The following is a 19,768-nucleotide window of genomic DNA, read 5'->3' as shown; positions in this document are numbered from 1 at the left end:
TTGGACATCTAAACAATATTACATAGTTGGACTTTACTTCATATTTGGGTGATCTCCAATACTTTTTCCTCATTTCCACATAGTGTAATGAGTAGTGTAATTACAAAGAGAAAAGTGTAAAAACTTCTAAATTGAAAAGTCTACGGATGAACTGGACTTGTGGACCAAACCAGAAGTCGCCATCTAATAAGACTTTAAAGCTAATCTACTAAAACCACTCAACTAGTCAAACATTACATACGATGACTTGTAGATGAAGTCAAGAAGTCAACGTCAATGAAGGACCCCCATTAAATTACTATTAGCAAATTACATGTTCTACTTCACATACAGATCTGTGACTTCCCTTCTTCTATTGTGAGAAAGAGATAAAAAAAAATGGAGACAAAGAGTGAAGAGAAGCTAAGTGTCATCGAACTACTAATACGAGCTGTGAAGATACTCTTTGGTAACATCAATCTCGCTCTTTTCCTCTTCCTCTGCTCTCTCCCACTGTTTTGTTTCTTGATCTTCTTCGAGCTCTCCCTCCAAACCACTGTCTCACTCGCTTCTCGATACCTCTATAAGCTAGTCACTTCTGACGAGGACTTGTCGGAGAATGATCTAATTCCATGGTTGATTCACACATCTCTGCTCTACTTCATTCCCTACACCTTTCTTGACCTCTTTACCACCACCACAATCGTTGCAGCATCTTCGATTATTTACACGTCTCAGGAAGAACCATTGGGACTACTTTATTTGGTACGGAGATCTGTCAAAATATGTCAGAACAGAACAGGAGGTTGTCTGATCACATCTCTCTATGTCCTTTTCTTGTCAACCTCTGTTTTATTCGGTGTTTTATCTGGTTCGACCGCCTACTTATTGATTGTTTCTCTCACAATCGAGCACCAAATATTCCTTAAAGAATCAGTGGTCTTGGCCCTCTTGGCAGTGTTGTTCGATGTGGTGGTTATTCTCATTCACGGAACTGTCTTCATAGTTCTGGCTACAAAGTTCTGCAAGTGGAGCGCGGGATGGAACATTAGTATGGTTGTTTCGGTCTTAGAGGAGGATGAAGATGGTAAAGGCATCTACGGAAGTAATGCTCTGTCACTTTCGGCTTGGTATGTAAGAGGCCAAGAAAAGCGTGACGTAGGGATGATGCTATTGTTCTTCGTCGGTGCTTTCCTGATGAGGATGCCATGTATTTACTTCCAATGCAGTGAGAGTCTTAATGGGAACGGAGTGTTGTACACTGGTCTCTATGTGGGTTTGATTTGTCTCGGGAATGTGGTTAAATGGGTGTCCTGTGTTGTTTGTTATCATGATTGTAACACAAGGGCTCTGAAGAAAAAGGTTGATGTGGAGATTGGATCAAAAGCTAAGGCTTTTGTTGCTACATAGAGAAATTGTTTTGTGACCAAAATCTTAATATCAATCATGTTTTTGCTCACTTTCATCTAAGCTAATAACAAAATGAAGTCTAAAGAAGAAGTTTCTTGGAATATCAATCATAGTGATGCAAACAAATTTCTTGGAATAAAATCAGAAATTTTCATCTGATAAAGACACTTTAAGCTTTATATATAGTAAGTAAAAACCCTACACTACTACTTGTCAAACATTACATACGTCGACTTAAAGAAGAAGTTTACAAGTCAACGTCAATGAAGGACGCCAACCATTAATTTAATTCGAAGATACACATATCTGTGGTTAAGCCTTCTTCTTCTACTTCCAATTGTGACAAAAGAGATCAACAAATGGAGACGAATAGCGAGGAGAAGCAAAGTGTCATCGAACTACTAAAACAAGCTGCGAAGCTACTCTTGTGTAACATCAATCTCTTCTTCTTCCTCTGCCTCTGCTCTCTCCCGCTGTTTTGTTTCTTGATCTTCTTCGAGCTCTCTCTCCAAACCACCGTCGCTTACGCTTCCCAGTTCGTCTCTACTCACTCGAGGGGAGGACTTGCCGGGAGAATGATCTAATTATCATATCAGAAAAAAACAATGATCTGATTCCTTGGCTGATCCAGACTTCTCTGCTCTACTTCTTTCCCTACACCGTTCTCGACCTTCTTACCACCACTACGATCGTTGCAGCATCTTCGATTGTTTACAAGTACGAGGAAGAACCGTTGGGGCTGTTTCATTTGGTACGGAGATCTTTCAAAATATGTCAGAGCAGAGTAGGAGGTTGTCTGATCACATCTCTCTATGTCCTCCTTTGGTCAACCTCTGTTTTCGTATTCTTTTTCTTGTTCTTCTTTCTTCAGTTTCTCTCTGGTTCAACCAACTACTTATACGATACTTATCTCTCACGGGAATACGAAAGATTCCACTACCAACGATTCCACTACCAACGTAGGGGACTGTTCGACGTGGTGGTGGTTCTGACTCTTCTGTTTCAATGTACTTTCTTTATAATTCTGACTGCAAAGTTCTGCAAGTGGAGCGCCAGGTGGAACATGGGTTTGATTGTTTCGGTTTTAGAAGACGACGAAGATGGTCAAGGCATCTATGGAAGTGATGCTCTGTCTCTTTCAACTTGGTATAGAAGAGGGCATGAGAAGCGTGACCTCTAGTTGACGTTGATGTTCTTGGTCTTTGCTCTTGTGATGAGGATGCCATGTTTATACTCCAAATGCAGTGAGAGTTCGAATGGAAATGGAGTGTTCTATACTGGTCTCTATGTGGGTTTGATTTGTATCGGGAATGTGCTTAAATGGGTGACTTGTCTTGCCTGTTACCATGATTGTAAAACTAGGGTTTTGAGGAAGAAGCGTGACATAGAGCAAGCTAAACCTCTTGGTGCTTGAGTGAGTTTGGCTTAGTTCAAATCAACTTTGCATCTTTAAATAAATGGTAAAAAGGCTGATAACTTCTTAAGCTTCATGACGGCAAAAGCAAGAAAACATGTTGTAAATTGGATTTTGCTACTTTTGTAATGTGTAATGCTACTATGCTAAAAGAAGACATAGTCACTTTTGCAGCTCTTGCGTGTTACAGAAACATGCGTGAAACACATAACATTCTAAAAACAGTAAAAAGCTTTTATTTTGATAAATTCAACGATCCTCAAGATTAGTTTCCTTTCCCTTTTCAATTGGCTTTTGACTCGATTACCTTCTTGGCGAAAGAAGGCAAGCAGAATGCAGCTGAATGAATCTGAAACCCAAAGAATTGAGAGCATAAGCTAAGGGTTAAATGTCTAGACTGCATGAACATGTACACCGAGAGATTGTTTTTTTTACCTCGGCATTGTAAAACTTCAAGGGTCCATTTGACTTGCTGGAGCTCTCGTCAATTGGGTTCAGTGGGTGCTTGAAGTCAACTTCAGGTCCTTCCGTTGAACAGAGCATAAATCCAATAACCCCACTGCAAAATCAAGGATGAAAATGATTACACATTCAGGTTGAGTTATAACGACGAAAAATGTAAAGAGATTGAATGTTAAAGGTCACTAAACATGCCTGGGGTATGTTGGAACGCTGGTCCAAGCATAGTTCACAGAACCCTTGAAGATCTCACGGCAGTTGGAAACAATGTCTTCGATGATGTCCATGTGAAGCCACAAGCTTTCAGCCTGAGTACACACAACTCCACCAGGACGAAGAGCTCTAGCCACGGATTGGAAGAAGGGTTTCTCAAAGAGCTCCTTTGCAGGACCTGACATTCATCAGCAAGCGTAATCATAGTTAAAAGCCTGCTTCTTTAGATTTTGTTCAAAATAACAACAAGGGATAATATGATTGACATGTGGATGGTAGTAGTTACCTATTGGGTCTGATGAGTCAACAATAACAGCATCATATGATCCTTCAGCAGCATTCTTCAAGAAAGCAACACCTGCAATGATTCACCAATCCCTCAGTTTGAATAATGATTGATTTACAAATGGCAAAATGTGTTAAACATAACTACATAGTGTTTTTGATAGAGAGATAAAACGTGGCAGTATAGTACCATCGCCAATGACGAGGTTCACGCGAGGATCCTCATATCCAATTGCTACATCAGGGAAAAATTGCTTAGACACCTGAAAATTACCAGTAGATGGAAACATATTAAACGATAATACATATGTTTTTCAAATAAATGGCATTTATCAAAACAGAGATGCAGGAAAGGTGACCACTCACGTCGACCACCATTTTATCAATTTCACACATGTCAATGTGCTCAACAGTAGGATGACGTGCAACTTCCCGCAGGACACCACCATCTCCTCCTCCAATGACCAAGACCTATAGAAAAACTAGAAAGACATTGATCAGATACACTCTGGCTTATAGCTTTACTGGCTAAAAGCAAAAAAAACAGCATTTTAAAATGCTCCACTTTACCATTACCGAAATACTTAGATAACCAATTTTGGATGTAAGAAGCTTTTGATTATATATCTTTTTTTCTCAAGCAAACCACAATAACAAAGCTAGACTATAATCAATTAAGCGAATTATAAAAAATTCAATCATATTATGATTACACAATAAAGTTACTCGAGTTCTCAAACTTTGCCAGATGAGAACGTGGGACAGTGTAACCTTTTTTTATCAAGAGGCCATCAAAGTTTGCAACATCTAAAAAGCAAACAAATATTGATCATCCAATCTACTTTTTATCTAGTGGACATTCCTATCACCACCCTGTAGTGTATAATCATTTAGGCCAGCTCAATTAGTTTCTATATTCACATCTGATAAAAGGTACTCTGGTTGCTCTATTTTTCTCCATAAGTAATGATTCCTTCATCCTACTTTACTGGAGAAGAAACATGTCGACTTAAAATAAAAGATATTTCATTACATTCCAAAGCAGTAGACTTTTGATTACACACACACCACCCAAACCGCAATAAAGGTTACTAAAAGGATAGAAGTATACCTTCTTAGGGTTAGGGATGGAACACAAAGGAAGATGAGTGATCATTTCTTGATAGGCACATTCATCTCTTTCAGTAAGTTGGATTACTCCATCCAAAACCAAAACTTTTCCATATGTTGCAGACTAAGAAAATTCAAAAAGCTAACAATCAAAATGAATGTTCCTATATAAAGATAAATCACAGATAAAAAAAAAAAAAAAAAAAAAAACAGAGAAATTGATTGTTTTTGGTTAACCTGGAAAACAATCACATCCTGGTAATCAGATTTGCCCTGAAACAAAACTTTCTCAACCTTCAAAGAGTGTGCCTCACCTGCAATTGTATAAAAACAGAGTTTTAAAAAACAAAACTCAAAAAGCTCAAGACTTTATGGAAAAAACCAAGAATTTAGCGTTTCCCTTATACCTGGCCACATGGGACTCATTTCAGAGAACCACCCAGGAATCACAGTGGAGAAACAAGCAGGCTCCTTTGTCTGATCTCCGTTCTCTGTCTCCATGGAAGCGACGGCGGCGGAGCCATTATCAGCCGCCTCCTCTTCTCTAGGTCTCTTCAAATCAGTGGCGGAGGATTCTTTAGCATCCATGGCAGTTGAAGCTCTGCTGAGACTCCCAAAGAAACGCCGAGAGAGAGAGAAATGAGAGAGAGGGATTAGGGTTTTTGTGAGGTGGTGATTATGATGTGAAGTGAAGCGGAAGATATTATAAGCAAGAGGAGGAGGGCGTAGAAGTGTAAATATCATTTTTCTTTTTTATAATTAATATTGATTTTTTTTTTATTTCAACGTATGCAAAATTGGGAAATTATTATGTGATGATAATAGTACAAAGTTTATTTTGCCTCGAATATAACGTTTTCTTTTTAGCTTTTTGGCTTTTTATGTTCTGTTTTTTTCCTTTATTCGTCTCTCTCTCAGTCTCTCTGATGTCCTCTCAGAGGAACGTTTACTCTACGCGCTACCGCTACCTAACCCCACGTGCAAACAAAATTCTCTTATACCAAAAGGTCCGAAACATATATGGTACGTCGGTAACCGTATGGTACTAGGCAGCAAAAGCCTGCTCTCTCTACTTGAAGATGTGTAACGACGCGTGATTGATTATTTGATAGTAGAGATGACTCGCAAAATGAGTATGTATGATGATGATGTATCCATATAGTTGAAGAAAGTTTTGTTCCATTTGGGAAGTGGGAACAAGTTGTGGTCTATAAAGACGACGAATGCTTCAGTCTGTATACCATAGCGTATACTTCCCCCATATAAGCGAATTGGATCAGAAGGTTTAGCCCATTATAATATTAGGCCCAGTATAATGAAACATAGAATATAACCCTTTTTTTTTTTTTTTTTTTTGCTTTGCAGCTAAGATTTACATTTTCTCTGGCCAAAAAAAAAAAAAAGGGAAAATACATTACTTGAAAAATGTAGGCATATAGAGACAGACTAAATTGTTTGACAAAAAAAAAAAAAAAAGAGACAGACTAAACAATATTTTTTTTATGTTAAACTCTATTTTGTCGATCAAAATTGTGGTGTGTATAGTGTATGAGGAGTTTTGAATCAGCACTAGCTGTTAGAAACTTAGCTACTACATAGTATATGGTAAAGCCAAAGATTAATAATGCTGTTTTCAATTTCATACGTTTGTTCCTACAGATCTTGTTAGGCAATTCAATCGAACGGTCCATTGTATATAAGGTTTTAGTTGATGCCGAACCTTATATGAAAACAGAAGGCAAATATCGCACAGGAGAAAAAAGGTGATGACACAATCTATATAAAAAGAGAACTTATATGGGCATAGCCACATCATAACTTTAAAATGATTTTTCTATAAATTAGCAAAAAGGCTCATTTATGTATCACTGGACTATGAAAGTAATCTTTTAACACATCTGAAAGTGTACAAATATTTACAAGCACTTTAACCCAAAAAAAAAAAAAAGAGCATTTGTGACAATTTTCACGGCAAAATTCTGATGATGAATGTTTTAAGTGTATCGATCGGCAATTTTATTGTTTAAATAACAATTCTAACACATATATATATAGGCTTATGTGAACTTAGTATTAGCCAACTCTAAAGATAGAACTGTCCAGCAAATATGTGTTATTTCACCAAATGTAGAACTTAAAATGCCTGAAAATATTGACCAAGTATCATTTCTACTTTTTTTTTTTTTGTCGGCTCATTTCTACTTAAAAACAGGCCTATTAAATACCAAATGTTATACCTAAATATTTGACGAAGTATGTAGTAAAAGTTTGTTGGAAGCTCTGTAATACCGGGTCCATCGCTCCCCCGATTACATGCATGTGGTGTTAAACTATTCGTTAAATTGGACTAAGTGAGTCGTATAAGAATGATTATGAATGACTCAAACATATAAAAGCAATATAGTAGCGAGATTAGAAACGTAATCTCATAATTCTTTTAAAGCATTATCTTAATCTTTTGTTTGCCAACACACATTGTGGACCACTCACCACTCTAATGATAGTACCGATATAACTAAAATAATTCACCTGTTTTAATGTGGGGTAGGTGAACCACTCAAATCCATCGTCCCTTCAAATATATTGGGAGAAGTAACAGTGGAACACACTTATTATACATAGTTTGAATAAATATCTATGCCAAAATCCCCTATATAATCCCTTATAGTTTAACACACAATCTTTTTTTTTGTATACTATATACTTTTTATAAGTTTGTTACAAAATATGTTATAAACTAAATATAAATTGGTTAAAAAAAAAATTATAGATTAATTGGTCAATCTGTGGGATATATTAATACACTTAAGAATATCCCAAAGAATATTCCAATAATTTATACAATTTTCAAAATAAAATCTTTAGTATTTCATGTATTGTTACAAAATATATATTGTTAGGTATAAAAAAACTGTTAGGCATAAAAAGAAATAAAATCTTGGCAATTTATCACATTTAATCATGATTTCTGAGATCTTATTGTGCAGTTTAAAATAAAATCTTACCTAAGCAAGAGTCATATTAAAACAATTTTTTACCAAACATGTTCAAAAATTACAATAAAAACAAACAATAAACATAACAATTTCTCATACACAAAATTACAAAATTAACAATATAAAACTTACAAAATAGGTATTTTTCAAGCCATCATATTTAGCATATGATTTTATTGCATAATGTTTTATCCAATTTTTTTTTAAAAATAATCATATAAATTATATTTTATTCTAAAATTATAATATAAATAAAAAAAATTCAGGTCCTAATCTAGTATACTATATTAAAATGATATTTATATACATTTTAGTGTAGAAAAATAAAATAAATATTTAGTATTATTATCTAAACTTGTCCCCATCCATACACACGTGGAAAAATGCAGTGTTATTATCTAAACTTGGTTTCCTTCTATGTTTTGTTAAATGTGAAATCATTACTCGTGTGTAAGCCTATAAAGACAACAGAGCTCACCAAAATATAAGAGAGAGAGCATCATCATCGTGTAGAGAGAACATTACACACCGTACGTAGAGAAGAAGAAACAAAAGTAATTAGCCATGGCGTCAAGAAAAGTTTCTTCGTTGCTCGCTCGATCCTTCATGTCCTCCTCGCCTTCTCTGTTATCTCTTAGAGGTATGTATATCGCTGATACGATCCATTTTGTAAAATGATCGCTTGTTAGCTCCGATCAGACTCTGTGGCACTGTTCATAATGTGATGCTCAATTCAACGATCGAAATCGTAATCTTACTTTATTGATTTTTTTTACATGTTCTCTCTTCGATCTGATGATGGTCTCCAAGTTTTTTGGATTCTGTATCAATATTTGCAGATCGCTCATTGTCTTTTGATCTTTGGTTACTTCTTGATTGATTTTGATGTTCGTGGTCTCTATCGGATCGAAATAGATTGATTCCTGTTCTGTTTTGTTTTCTTCATCAGGTATGAACAGAGGAATTCAGAGATACAGTAACTTTGCTGCTGCTCTTGAAAACACTATTACTCCACCTGTGAAAGTTGAACACACACAGCTCTTAATCAATGGAAGATTCGTTGATGCAGCCTCTGGTAAGAATTAGCACTTTGTCAACAATATCTTAAAGCTTGTAACAAATAATTGAGACTTTTTCTTGTTTAAATTTTTTTACAGGAAAAACTTTTCCTACTCTTGATCCAAGAAATGGTGAAGTGATTGCTCAGGTAGCTGAAGGTGATGCAGAAGACGTAAACCGTGCGGTTGCGGCTGCACGAAAGGCCTTTGATGAAGGACCATGGCCTAGAATGACAGCTTATGTATTAAAAAATAAAACAACTTCTTCTATCTTTGTGTTTGTATATATTTTGTGCTTTTGAAATGTTCTCTCAGCTTTGGTTAATTTGATTTCTTCAGGAGAGATCAAAGATACTGTTTCGTTTAGCTGACTTGATCGAGAAACATAATGATGAGATTGCTGCTCTTGAGACTTGGGATAATGGGAAACCTTTTGAACAATCTGCTAAAATTGAAGTTCCAATGATTGTTAGGGTGTTCCGGTACTATGCTGGTGAGTGAAACTACTGATGCCTTTTATTGTGTGCCCATAAGATTTTTGACTCATCAAAATTTGTGCTTTATCTTTCGATGAGTTTTTCAGGTTGGGCAGACAAGATCCATGGAATGACAGTTCCAGCTGATGGTCCACACCATGTGCAGACCTTGCATGAGCCTATAGGTGTCGCTGGACAGATCATCCCATGGAACTTCCCTCTTCTCATGCTTTCTTGGAAACTTGGACCAGCTTTAGCTTGTGGAAACACCCTTGTTCTCAAGACCGCTGAGCAAACTCCTCTATCTGCACTCCTTGTTGGAAGACTACTTCATGAGGTAACAACGTGCTCTTGCGTTTGCTACCATCTGATTACTTGAAAACTTAATATAGGCTTTTACGATTTCACTCAAGCTAGTATTTAACATATGTTATGTTTTGTTAAGTAACTGATATTTTATGACAGGCTGGACTTCCTGAAGGGGTTGTAAATATAGTTTCTGGATTTGGTGCTACAGCTGGTGCAGCGGTAGCTAGTCACATGGACATTGATAAGGTTTATAATACAAACCTTGAAAGATTCTTCTTATCTCACCGTATTCTGCAATGGTTGTATATCTTTTTCCTTAGATCTTCTCTTGGAACAGTTTCTCCAAGCATAAAAATACAAACCAGGCAGTTTAGTAAACATTTTGTTTCTGATAAATCTTATGCACTATACAGGTTGCTTTCACCGGGTCTACTGAAGTTGGGAAGATCATTCTTGAGTCGGCTGCAAAAAGCAACCTTAAGCCAGTGACTCTTGAGCTTGGAGGCAAGTCAGCATTCATTGTATGTGAAGATGCTGATGTGGATAAGGCCGTTGAGCTTGCACATTTCGCTTTGTTCTTTAACCAGGTAACATCACTTGAAACACCTCAACATATGAGTTATATGGTACCCATCCCTTTTTGATAAGTATAGCCTGTTCTGTTTAAATTGTAGGGACAATGCTGTTGTGCTGGCTCGCGTACATTTGTACATGAACGCGTGTATGATGAGTTTGTAGCGAAAGCTAAAGCTCGTGCTGTCAATCGCTCTGTTGGAGATCCCTTCAAGTCAGGCATTGAGCAAGGTCCCCAGGTACACAGAACAAAACCTTACCAAGATCTCGGTGAAAAAAACAGAACAGCATTTTCAAAATTCCTAAACTTATTTTGAAAAAAAAAACAAAAAAACAGGTTGACTCAGAGCAATTCAACAAAATCCTGAAGTACATCAAACATGGAGTTGAGTCTGGAGCCACATTACAAGCTGGAGGTGACCGGCTTGGTTCCAAGGGTTACTACATTCAACCAACAGTCTTCTCAGACGTGAAAGTAAGTAAAGAGAAGATTACCCCTTAAAACAAAACTTAACTGTCATCACAGTTTCTTGCTAATTATATGGACCGTATCAAACTTGGCAGGATGACATGCTCATAGCCACAGACGAGATATTCGGACCGGTTCAAACCATACTGAAGTTCAAGTACAAATCTAATGCTAAACCAAATATTTCCTCTTTGTTGTCATGTTTTGATTTAGACTTTACTTTACTGATGGCTTTTAATGTCTCTTCCTTTAGGGATCTTGATGAGGTGATTGCAAGGGCAAACAAATCGATGTATGGTTTAGCTGCGGGAGTGTTCACACAGAATCTGGACACAGCAAACCGGCTGATGCGAGCGCTCAGGGTTGGAACCGTTTGGATCAACTGTTTTGATCTTTTTGATGCCACGATTCCATTTGGAGGGTATAAGATGAGTGGCATTGGAAGAGAGAAGAGTCTTTACAGTCTTAGCCACTACTTGCAAGTCAAGGCTGTTGTCACTTCCCTCAAGAATCCAGCGTGGCTCTAACAACCGAAGCAAGTATCTCTCGTCCTTCGTTAGCTGCAACTTATGCTTATTTCTCGATGTTGGTTTATTTATTATTGCACTTTTCCTTTGGAAAACCTGGAATTGTACTGTCTTCAGGTTTTCGAGATTTTTTTTCAGAGTAAGTTATCTTCAACACATTTTTATAAATAAAACAACATGAAAATGTGTGATTTATAAAAACATTACTCTTATTAGTTTCAGTGATGTGTATACGAGCCTGACTAATTACAATAGTAGTGGAAACTGAAAGCCTTATCACAGTTTGATTCTGAGCTTTCTAGTGATATGTGATGCTTTTGGATGAACTGTGTTATCAGCAGACTGTTCTGCTTCCACTCAGTTAACAACTTTGAGAATCAAAGACTGTGGAACCTTCTTAACATCTGCATCACCTGAGCCTTTACACTTCTTCATCCCTTTCTCCAAAGCCTTCTCTGTACTCCAACAACTTGTCGAAGCACGCAGCTGGACAATCAGCTTTTCCTGATTTGCTCAGATTTGCAAATGTTTTGTTTAGTCCCAAAAAAAAAGATTCACAACAACTTTATCACACTTCAGACTCAAATCACACACATTAACCACTCAAATCCATCGTCCCTTCAAAAATATTGGGAGAAGTAGTAACACATTTATTTTACAGAGTTTGAAAAATATCTATGCCAACCCTATATTAAAAAATAATATCTATATACTTTTTTAGTGTAGAAATATAAAATTATTTTAGTATATGATTTGGGACAAATCGCGTCGACATGTCCCCATACACACGTGGAAAAATGCAGTGCTATCTATCTTAAATTGGTTTATTTCTATGTTTGTTAAATGTGAAATCATTACTCCGTGTGTAGCCTACAATTACAAAAAGAGCATCATCGTATAGAGAGAACATTTTACACCGTAGAGAAGAAGAAACAAAAGTAATTAGCCATGGCGTCAAGAAAAGTTTCTTCGTTGCTCGCTCGCTCCTTCATATCCTCCTCGCCTTCTCTGTTATCTCTTAGAGGTATATATCTGATGGCTAATACGATCCATTTTTGTAAAAATGATATCTTCTTAGCTCCGATCGGACTCTGTGGCTATGTTCATAATGTGATGTTCAATACAACGATCGAGATCATAATCTTACTTTATTGATCTTTTTTACATTTTCTCTCTTTTATCTGATGATGGTCTCCAAGTTTTTTTGGATTCTGTTGTATCAACTTGTGTTATTTTGTAGATCGCTCATTGTCTGTTGATCGATTGGATGATCGTGGTCTCTATCAGATCGGTTGATTCCTGTTCTGTTTTGTTTTCTTCATCAGGTATGAACAGAGGAATTCAGAGATACAGTAACTTCGCTGCTGATCTTGAAAACACTATTACTCCACCTGTGAAAGTTGAACACACACAGCTCTTAATCAATGGAAGATTCGTTGATGCAGCCTCTGGTAAGAAAATGTTTTTTAGCACTTTGTCAATATCTTAAAGCTTGTTACAAACACTGAGACTTTTTATTACTTGTTTAAATTTTTTTACAGGAAAAACTTTCCCTACTCTGGATCCAAGAAATGGTGAAGTGATTGCTCAGGTAGCTGAAGGTGATGTAGAAGACGTGAACCGTGCTGTTGCAGCTGCACGCAAGGCTTTTGATGAAGGACCATGGCCTAGAATGACAGCTTATGTATTTAAAATAATAAGCAACTTCTTTGTGTTTTGAAATGTTCTCTCAGTTGGTGACCAAAAAGAAATGAAATGTTCGCTCTGTTTTGGTTAATTGATTTCTTCAGGAGAGATCAAGGATACTGTTTCGTTTCGCTGATTTGATCGAGAAACATAATGATGAGCTTGCTGCTCTTGAGAGTTGGGATTGTGGGAAACCTTTTGAACAATCTGCTAAAATTGAAGTGCCAATGCTTGCTAGGGTGTTCCGGTACTATGCTGGTGAGTGAAACCACTGATGCATTTTATTGTGTACCTAAGGTTTCTTCCTCATTATATCCATCTTCATAAACTTTGTGCTTTCTCTTTCGATGAGTTTCTCAGGTTGGGCAGACAAGATCCATGGAATGACAGTTCCAGCAGATGGTCCACACCATGTGCAGACCTTGCATGAGCCTATTGGTGTCGCTGGACAAATCATCCCATGGAACTTCCCTCTTCTCATGCTTTCTTGGAAACTTGGACCAGCTTTAGCTTGTGGAAACACCCTTGTTCTCAAGACTGCTGAGCAAACTCCTCTATCTGCTCTTCTTGTTGGAAGACTACTTCATGAGGTAATAATGTTTGCTCTTGTGTTTGCTACCATCTGTCTACTTGACAACTTATAGGCCTTAGGCTTTCATTCAAGCTTCATTTAACAATATGTTATGTTTTGTTTAAGTAACTGATATTTTATGACAGGCTGGACTTCCTGAAGGAGTTGTAAATATAGTTTCTGGATTTGGTGCTACAGCTGGTGCAGCCATAGCTAGTCACATGGACATTGATAAGGTTTCTAATACAAACCTTGAAAGATTCTTCTTATCTCACCGTTTTCTGCAATGGTTGTATATCTTGTTCCTTAGATCTTTTCTTGGAACAGTTTCTGCAAGCATAAAAATACATACCAGGCAGTAGTAACATTTTGTTTCTGATAAATATTAATTCTGCACTTTACAGGTTGCTTTCACCGGGTCTACTGACGTTGGGAAGATCATTCTTGAGTCGGCTGCAAAAAGCAACCTTAAGCCAGTGACTCTTGAGCTTGGAGGCAAGTCACCATTCATTGTATGTGAAGATGCTGATGTGGATCAGGCCGTCGAGCTTGCACATTTCGCTTTGTTTTTTAATCAGGTAACATCACTTGAAACACCTCAATGTATGAATTAGAGTCATATGATTTCCATGGATATATAGAGTCTTAAGAATCCAGCCTTTTTTGATATGTATAACCTGATCTGTTTAACTTGTAGGGACAATGCTGCTGTGCTGGCTCGCGTACATTTGTACATGAACGTGTGTATGATGAGTTTGTAGAGAAAGCTAAAGCTCGTGCTATCCATCGCTCTGTTGGAGATCCCTTCAAGTCAGGCATTGAGCAAGGTCCCCAGGTACTTAGAACAACATTTAGAAACCGTAACCTAACCAAGATCTTGGTGAAAAAAACAGAACAGCATTTTCAAAATTCCTAAACTTATTTTGGAAATAAAAATAACAGGTGGACTCAGAGCAATTCAACAAAATCCTGAAGTACATCAAACATGGAGTTGAGGCTGGAGCCACATTACAAACTGGAGGTGACCGGCTTGGTTCAAAGGGTTACTACATTCAACCAACAGTCTTCTCAGACGTTAAAGTAAGTGAACAGAAATATTACCCCTTAAAACAAAACTCAATTGTTAGTTTCTTGCGAAAATGAGTTATATGGACTTAAACTTGGCAGGACGACATGCTCATAGCTACAGACGAGATATTCGGCCCGGTTCAAACCATATTGAAGTTTAAGTAAGAATCTAATGCTAAATCAAACTAACGTTTTCTGATTAGACTTTACTGATTTAAACGTTTTCATAGGGATCTTGATGAGGTGATTGCAAGGGCAAACAACTCGAGGTATGGTTTAGCTTCTGGAGTGTTCACACAGAATCTGGACACAGCAAACCGACTGATGCGAGCGCTCAGGGTTGGAACCGTTTGGATTAATTGTTTTGATGTACTTGATGCCACAATTCCATTTGGAGGGTATAAGATGAGTGGCACTGGAAGAGAGAAGAGTCTTTACAGTCTTAGCCACTACTTGCAAGTCAAGGCTGTTGTCACTTCCCTTAAGAATCCGGCCTGGCTCTAAACCGAACCAAGTATCTCGTCCTTAATTGATTTGCACTTTTGCTTTGGGAAACCTGGAATTGTACTGCCTCTAAGTTTTCAACATTTTGAGAGTTATTTATCTTCAACACGTTATGCAAATAAAACAACATGCAAATGTGTGATTGAGAAAAACATACTCTTATTAGTTTCATTGATGTTTATATGACAATAGAATCCATGAATCTCTCTATAAGTAAGCAGTGGCAACTGAAAGCATTTTCACAATAGGAGTAGAGTGGGAACAACATAATACTCTCGATATGGTTCAAGGATTCTTCAGTTTGATTCTGAGCTTTCTAGTGATATGTGATGCTTTTGGATGAACTGGTCGTCGTCTCGTGTTATCAGCAGACTGTTCTGCTTCCACCCAGTTTACAACTTTGAGAATCAAAGACTGTGGAACCTTCTTAACATCTGCATCACCTGAGCCTCTACACTTCTTCATCCCTTTCTCCAAAGCCTTCTCTATAAACTCCATGAACCAGTTTGCAGCTTCTTTCTCTATCTCTTTAACCAACCTCGCCGTGTTTCCTAACCCGGAAGAAGAAGAAGGAGCTGCAGGGTTCTTGTTCTCATCGTTTGATCTCAACTGCTTGTGACTTTGCTGCTGCTGCTTCAAGACAATTCTTCTCTTTGCTGTGGTTTTCTCATGATCATTTGAGTTATGCTGGATTTCGTGTAGGATCACTGACGATCCATTCTCAGATTTGTTCTCAGTAGTAGTAGCAGATGAAGCAGCTGCTTCAATGGACGCTATTTCGTTCATGGTTTCAGCTATCTGGCTGTGAAACTCCAAGAACTTGTCGAAGCAAGCAGCTGGACAATCAGCTTTTGCTGATTTGCTCAGATTTGCAAATGTCCTGTTTAGTCCCAAAAAAAGATTCACATTTCAGACTCAAAACACACATAAATCATACAATGAAAACGACTTAAATTCAGATGTATACTTGAGATGACGAACGGCTGTTTCTGTGGTTGTAGCTTCTCGCAATGCTTGAAGAGCTATCTTCTGAGCCATCTCTCGCTGCTGCATAGCTTCCTGTTCACAGTTACAAAGACATCTCTTAGTATTATAACCAAAACAGTCTTAAAAGACTGTATCAAATTTAATGCAAACCTTGCTCAGTGTGCTAAGTCTTCCTGGTAGACTCAAACTCTTCTCTGGTTTTTCCAACTTACTGTACTTAGATTCATGCTTTGGAGAAACCATCTTCGATATAGATTTTGGAGCATCTCTTTCATCTTCCACCATAGCAGCTGCTGTTGCTCTCCTAGTACGCATACTCGGAGGAGGTGAATCGCTTTTCTTTGCCTACAAAATCAAGATTTAAAAACCCTCTCAACAAAAACCCTTAACGCTTAAAGCCAATAAAGAAAAACAGACAGAGCAAAATGTACCTACAGAGGATTTAAAAGGAGTAACAAGAACAGAGGAAACAGAGTTCTTGGTCAACATCTCTCTATCGCAAACACTTCTGCTTCTCGGAAACTTCGAAGTCGGCGGAACAACACAGCTCTTCCTCATCATCGCAGCAGGACTCTCTCCTTTCAAATTCGACAAAAGCCCTCCACCATAAGAGCACCTAACTCCACCAGGTGATCTCCCTCTCGTCATAACAACAGGAGACGCCGCCGTGAATCTCCCATTACCAATCCTATGTTTCGCCGGGGTACACTGATCAAAATCCAAAGGCGCAGGCTTTAACACAAGCGGAGACGAAACGTCACCGTTCTGACCCCAAGAACCTCTCCTCGGTCTCGTACCAGACTCTTTCTCAACCTTCCCTCTCGCACTCATCAACGGCTCAGGTGTACCAAGCAGAGGATGCCGTCCCGGAATCGGCCTAGCGCCTTTCATAACCGGAACAGGTGTCCCTGGATCGAGCCGATCAACGTATATAAACTGACCCAACTGCATCTTGTTGCTTAGAACCACGTCGTCTTGATCAGAAGGAAGGCTAACGTAGATCGAATGAGATGAATCAGAGACTTTAATGAAGAAGCCTTGTTTGGGTAATAGATTCTTCTCGTCAAGATCGATGGGAACGATATCTGTGACTTGTAATAACGAGCTTCTGTGTTCTCCGGTCGGTTTAACTCCGGTTTTCATACCGTCGATTAGCTTTTGAAGGATCCCTGGTGCTAAAGCCGCCATTTTTTTTTACAGAGGATTCAAGATTGAGACTTTGTGATTCAGATGTGAAATTCAAGAAATGGGTTTAGATCGCAAAGATTGAACCAATTTAGGGTTTTTTTTTTACACTTAGCTAACGGTAAGATGGAAACAAAATAAAAATCGCAACTTTGTTTTGAATAAAGAAGAAGAAGAAATTGGGGATTTGGTTATTGGAGCGTTGTGAGCAACGGTCGAATTTGGTGGTGGGTCTTTGTATTTTAGTCTTCGTAAATTGTATAATTACAATATTTAATCTGGAGGGATCTTCTTGTTGTTGTTATATATATAACGCTGCTGCGCACGCTAATCATGATTAGGCTACTATGATAGATTCTGGCTTTATCTTTTTTGGCTTTTGCATCTGAGTTGACTGGTGTTATTTTTTCCTAATTAGAGGGTGCACTAAAATTCTCAGTAAACCAAATCAACCATATGTTTTCGGCTAATCTACCATATCTAATTTTTGTATTTGTCAACTATACTTAAAACATTTAATTTTGTTATTAGTATTTAGTAAAAAATCTGCAAAGATATTGTTTGAATGTGTTAAATTGTGTTTGTCTAGTCTATGTAGGTGGATTCGCCACCTCATTTTTTTAAAAATGGTAGATAAATCATAATCATATAGTCAGTGTTTATTATCCATTTTTCCAAAATACAGTTGCTATTTGTAATGAGCAAAAAAAATACTCATGAAAAAAAATCCCAGCTATTATTTCTCATATTTTTTTTTTGGTAATTATTATTTCTCATATTTATTACCATTCTTCAAAATTTATAGGAATTATTAATTACTTATTTACTTATTATCCTTAAAGATATGAAATTTTGTATATTTTTTAAGGATAGTTACCATTTGTTCTTTGATCATGAGATCTTGTCGTGATTGATGAATGGGCCGCCAAAGAAACAGACTACTTATTTCGACTCAAAGTTTAGTTATTATTCTATGTACTTTGATTCTTTCATTGGTTAATTAGCCAAACGAAGAACTAAAATAATTCATGGAAAGCGTATACTTGTAAAACATAACGACATACTAATGAAAGACATCCAAAAACATAACTTATAGTTGGAATTTGGAAGTTGGAACCAATCTACTAGACTGTACTTTCTATTTTATCGCAAATGTAAATTTTGTTTATATGGCACAAATGGCTGCCACAATCAAATCGACACATTAGACAAATACATGCTTTCTCATATATCCTCACTTGATTTCTCACATGTCCTAATTTCTAATTCCATGCTTTCACATATATCATCACCAAATGTTGATAAATCAAAGGAAAACCAAGATCACAAGTCCAGAAAAAACCAGTTACTTGAGAAGTTATATATACTTCCACTTTAGGAAAAAAACCAGTTACCGGATGTGGAGGTGTATATAAAACTTGACGCAGAGTGTAAAAACCAAAAGCATCCTTTATTTGCCAAGGTATACTGATCAAAATAAACCAAATAAAGAATATGTTTTTGGCTAATCTACCAAATCTAATTTTTCTATTAGGCAACTATATTTAAAACATTTAATTTCGTTATTAGTATCAGTCAAAAATAGTATGAAGGTGCATTTGTGCGCAGCCAAGCATGTTCATCAAGGTTGGATTACATCGTGGAATCTTCACTTTCACTGAGCACTGAATGGAAGGTGGACGTAGCTTCATATGATCATCTGACTCATCTCTGCCTATTGCTCCTAGAAAACACTTAGAAGGCAACACAACGTCAGTGGCAGGAGGAGTTTTGACTCTAAACATATACAGTCGGATGTTTCTGAGAAAGCAATTACTTGTTTAAATTTTGTTTATATGACACAAATGGCTGCCAGAATCAAATCGACACATTAGACAAATACATGCTTTCTCATATATCCTCAGTTGATTTCTCACATGTCCTAATTTCTAATTCCATGCTTTCTCATATATCCTCACCAAATATTGATAAATCAAAGGAAAGTCAAGACCACATGTCTAGAAGAAACAGTTATTTGAAAATTGAAATGTTGTAGACACCTTCACTTTAAGAAAAAAACTAGTCGCCGGATGTGGAGGTGTAAATAAAACTTGACGCAGAGTGTAAAGACCAAAAGCATCCTTTATTTGCTAAGGTATACTGATCAAAATAAACCAAATAAACCATATGTTTTCGGCTAATCAACCAAATCTAATTATTCTATTAGGCAACTATATTTAAAACATTTAATTTCATTATTAGTAACAGTCAAAAATCTGCAAAGATATTATTTGGGGCATTCTCAAAAATGCCCCTTTTTCTATACCCCTTTTTAAAAATACTTCTTCATGTTGACCATTTTTAAAACTACCCCTTTTATATACAAAATGACCAAATTACCCTTTTTGAGTGACAGCAAGAATGTACAGTCATCAAAATCGAAAATATTTTCCCGCAAAAAAGGTTTCCCGCCAAAAATTCTTTTTCCCGCCAAAATCGAAAAATTTTCC

At 37.1% G+C, this 19,768-nt stretch overlaps 5 protein-coding genes and 1 pseudogene across 7 annotated transcripts; 4 read left to right on the top strand and 2 right to left on the bottom strand.

Moving 5' to 3' along the window:
- Nucleotides 1-226: 226 nt before the first annotated feature.
- Nucleotides 227-1,438, top strand: LOC104756746 (uncharacterized). Its single transcript, XM_010479384.3, has one exon. The coding sequence runs from the start codon at nucleotides 379-381 to the stop codon at nucleotides 1,387-1,389; it is 1,011 nt and encodes a 336-aa protein (XP_010477686.2). The 5' UTR covers nucleotides 227-378; the 3' UTR covers nucleotides 1,390-1,438.
- A 192-nt stretch (nucleotides 1,439-1,630) lies between these two features.
- On the top strand, nucleotides 1,631-2,976 carry LOC104756745 (uncharacterized; annotated as a pseudogene). Its single transcript, XR_015586258.1, has one exon. The product of XR_015586258.1 is annotated as an uncharacterized LOC104756745 (transcript).
- LOC104756744 (spermidine synthase 1) lies at nucleotides 2,925-5,684 on the bottom strand. The gene is made up of 9 exons (XM_010479383.3): nucleotides 5,278-5,684; nucleotides 5,108-5,184; nucleotides 4,872-4,994; nucleotides 4,127-4,231; nucleotides 3,951-4,023; nucleotides 3,762-3,833; nucleotides 3,458-3,653; nucleotides 3,239-3,362; nucleotides 2,925-3,152 (listed from the first exon to the last, which is right to left on the bottom strand). Exons 1-9 carry the CDS (start codon nucleotides 5,612-5,614, stop codon nucleotides 3,087-3,089), a joined length of 1,173 nt encoding a protein of 390 aa, XP_010477685.1. The 5' UTR covers nucleotides 5,615-5,684; the 3' UTR covers nucleotides 2,925-3,086.
- Nucleotides 5,685-8,283: 2,599 nt separating this feature from the next.
- LOC104756743 (aldehyde dehydrogenase family 2 member B7, mitochondrial) lies at nucleotides 8,284-11,479 on the top strand. The gene is made up of 11 exons (XM_010479382.2): nucleotides 8,284-8,506; nucleotides 8,816-8,941; nucleotides 9,024-9,166; nucleotides 9,264-9,417; nucleotides 9,508-9,737; nucleotides 9,866-9,955; nucleotides 10,123-10,296; nucleotides 10,384-10,521; nucleotides 10,620-10,757; nucleotides 10,847-10,908; nucleotides 11,005-11,479. The coding sequence occupies exons 1-11, from the start codon at nucleotides 8,431-8,433 to the stop codon at nucleotides 11,276-11,278; spliced, it is 1,605 nt and encodes a 534-aa protein (XP_010477684.2). The 5' UTR covers nucleotides 8,284-8,430; the 3' UTR covers nucleotides 11,279-11,479.
- A 640-nt stretch (nucleotides 11,480-12,119) lies between these two features.
- On the top strand, nucleotides 12,120-15,259 carry LOC104756741 (aldehyde dehydrogenase family 2 member B7, mitochondrial-like). Its single transcript, XM_010479380.2, has 11 exons — nucleotides 12,120-12,302; nucleotides 12,604-12,729; nucleotides 12,820-12,962; nucleotides 13,069-13,222; nucleotides 13,325-13,554; nucleotides 13,682-13,771; nucleotides 13,940-14,113; nucleotides 14,233-14,370; nucleotides 14,478-14,615; nucleotides 14,703-14,764; nucleotides 14,834-15,259. Exons 1-11 carry the CDS (start codon nucleotides 12,227-12,229, stop codon nucleotides 15,105-15,107), a joined length of 1,605 nt encoding a protein of 534 aa, XP_010477682.1. The 5' UTR covers nucleotides 12,120-12,226; the 3' UTR covers nucleotides 15,108-15,259.
- Nucleotides 15,250-17,559, bottom strand: LOC147923488 (protein CORTICAL MICROTUBULE DISORDERING 4-like). 2 transcript variants are annotated; one of them, XM_087496365.1, is made up of 4 exons: nucleotides 16,530-17,559; nucleotides 16,245-16,439; nucleotides 16,075-16,166; nucleotides 15,250-15,987 (listed from the first exon to the last, which is right to left on the bottom strand). In XM_087496365.1, the coding sequence occupies exons 1-4, from the start codon at nucleotides 17,280-17,282 to the stop codon at nucleotides 15,393-15,395; spliced, it is 1,635 nt and encodes a 544-aa protein (XP_087352491.1). In that variant the 5' UTR covers nucleotides 17,283-17,559; the 3' UTR covers nucleotides 15,250-15,392. The 2 variants fall into 2 exon arrangements, with proteins under 2 accessions (XP_087352491.1, XP_087352492.1); XM_087496366.1 differs by having other exon boundaries at nucleotides 16,526-16,867.
- Nucleotides 17,560-19,768: the final 2,209 nt, after the last annotated feature.

This window comes from Camelina sativa, chromosome 17 (genome assembly GCF_030686135.1).
Source record: "Camelina sativa cultivar CO46 ecotype springtype chromosome 17, ASM3068613v1".
NCBI lineage: Eukaryota > Viridiplantae > Streptophyta > Magnoliopsida > Brassicales > Brassicaceae > Camelina > Camelina sativa.
This window is presented reverse-complemented; position numbering and strand designations above follow the sequence as displayed.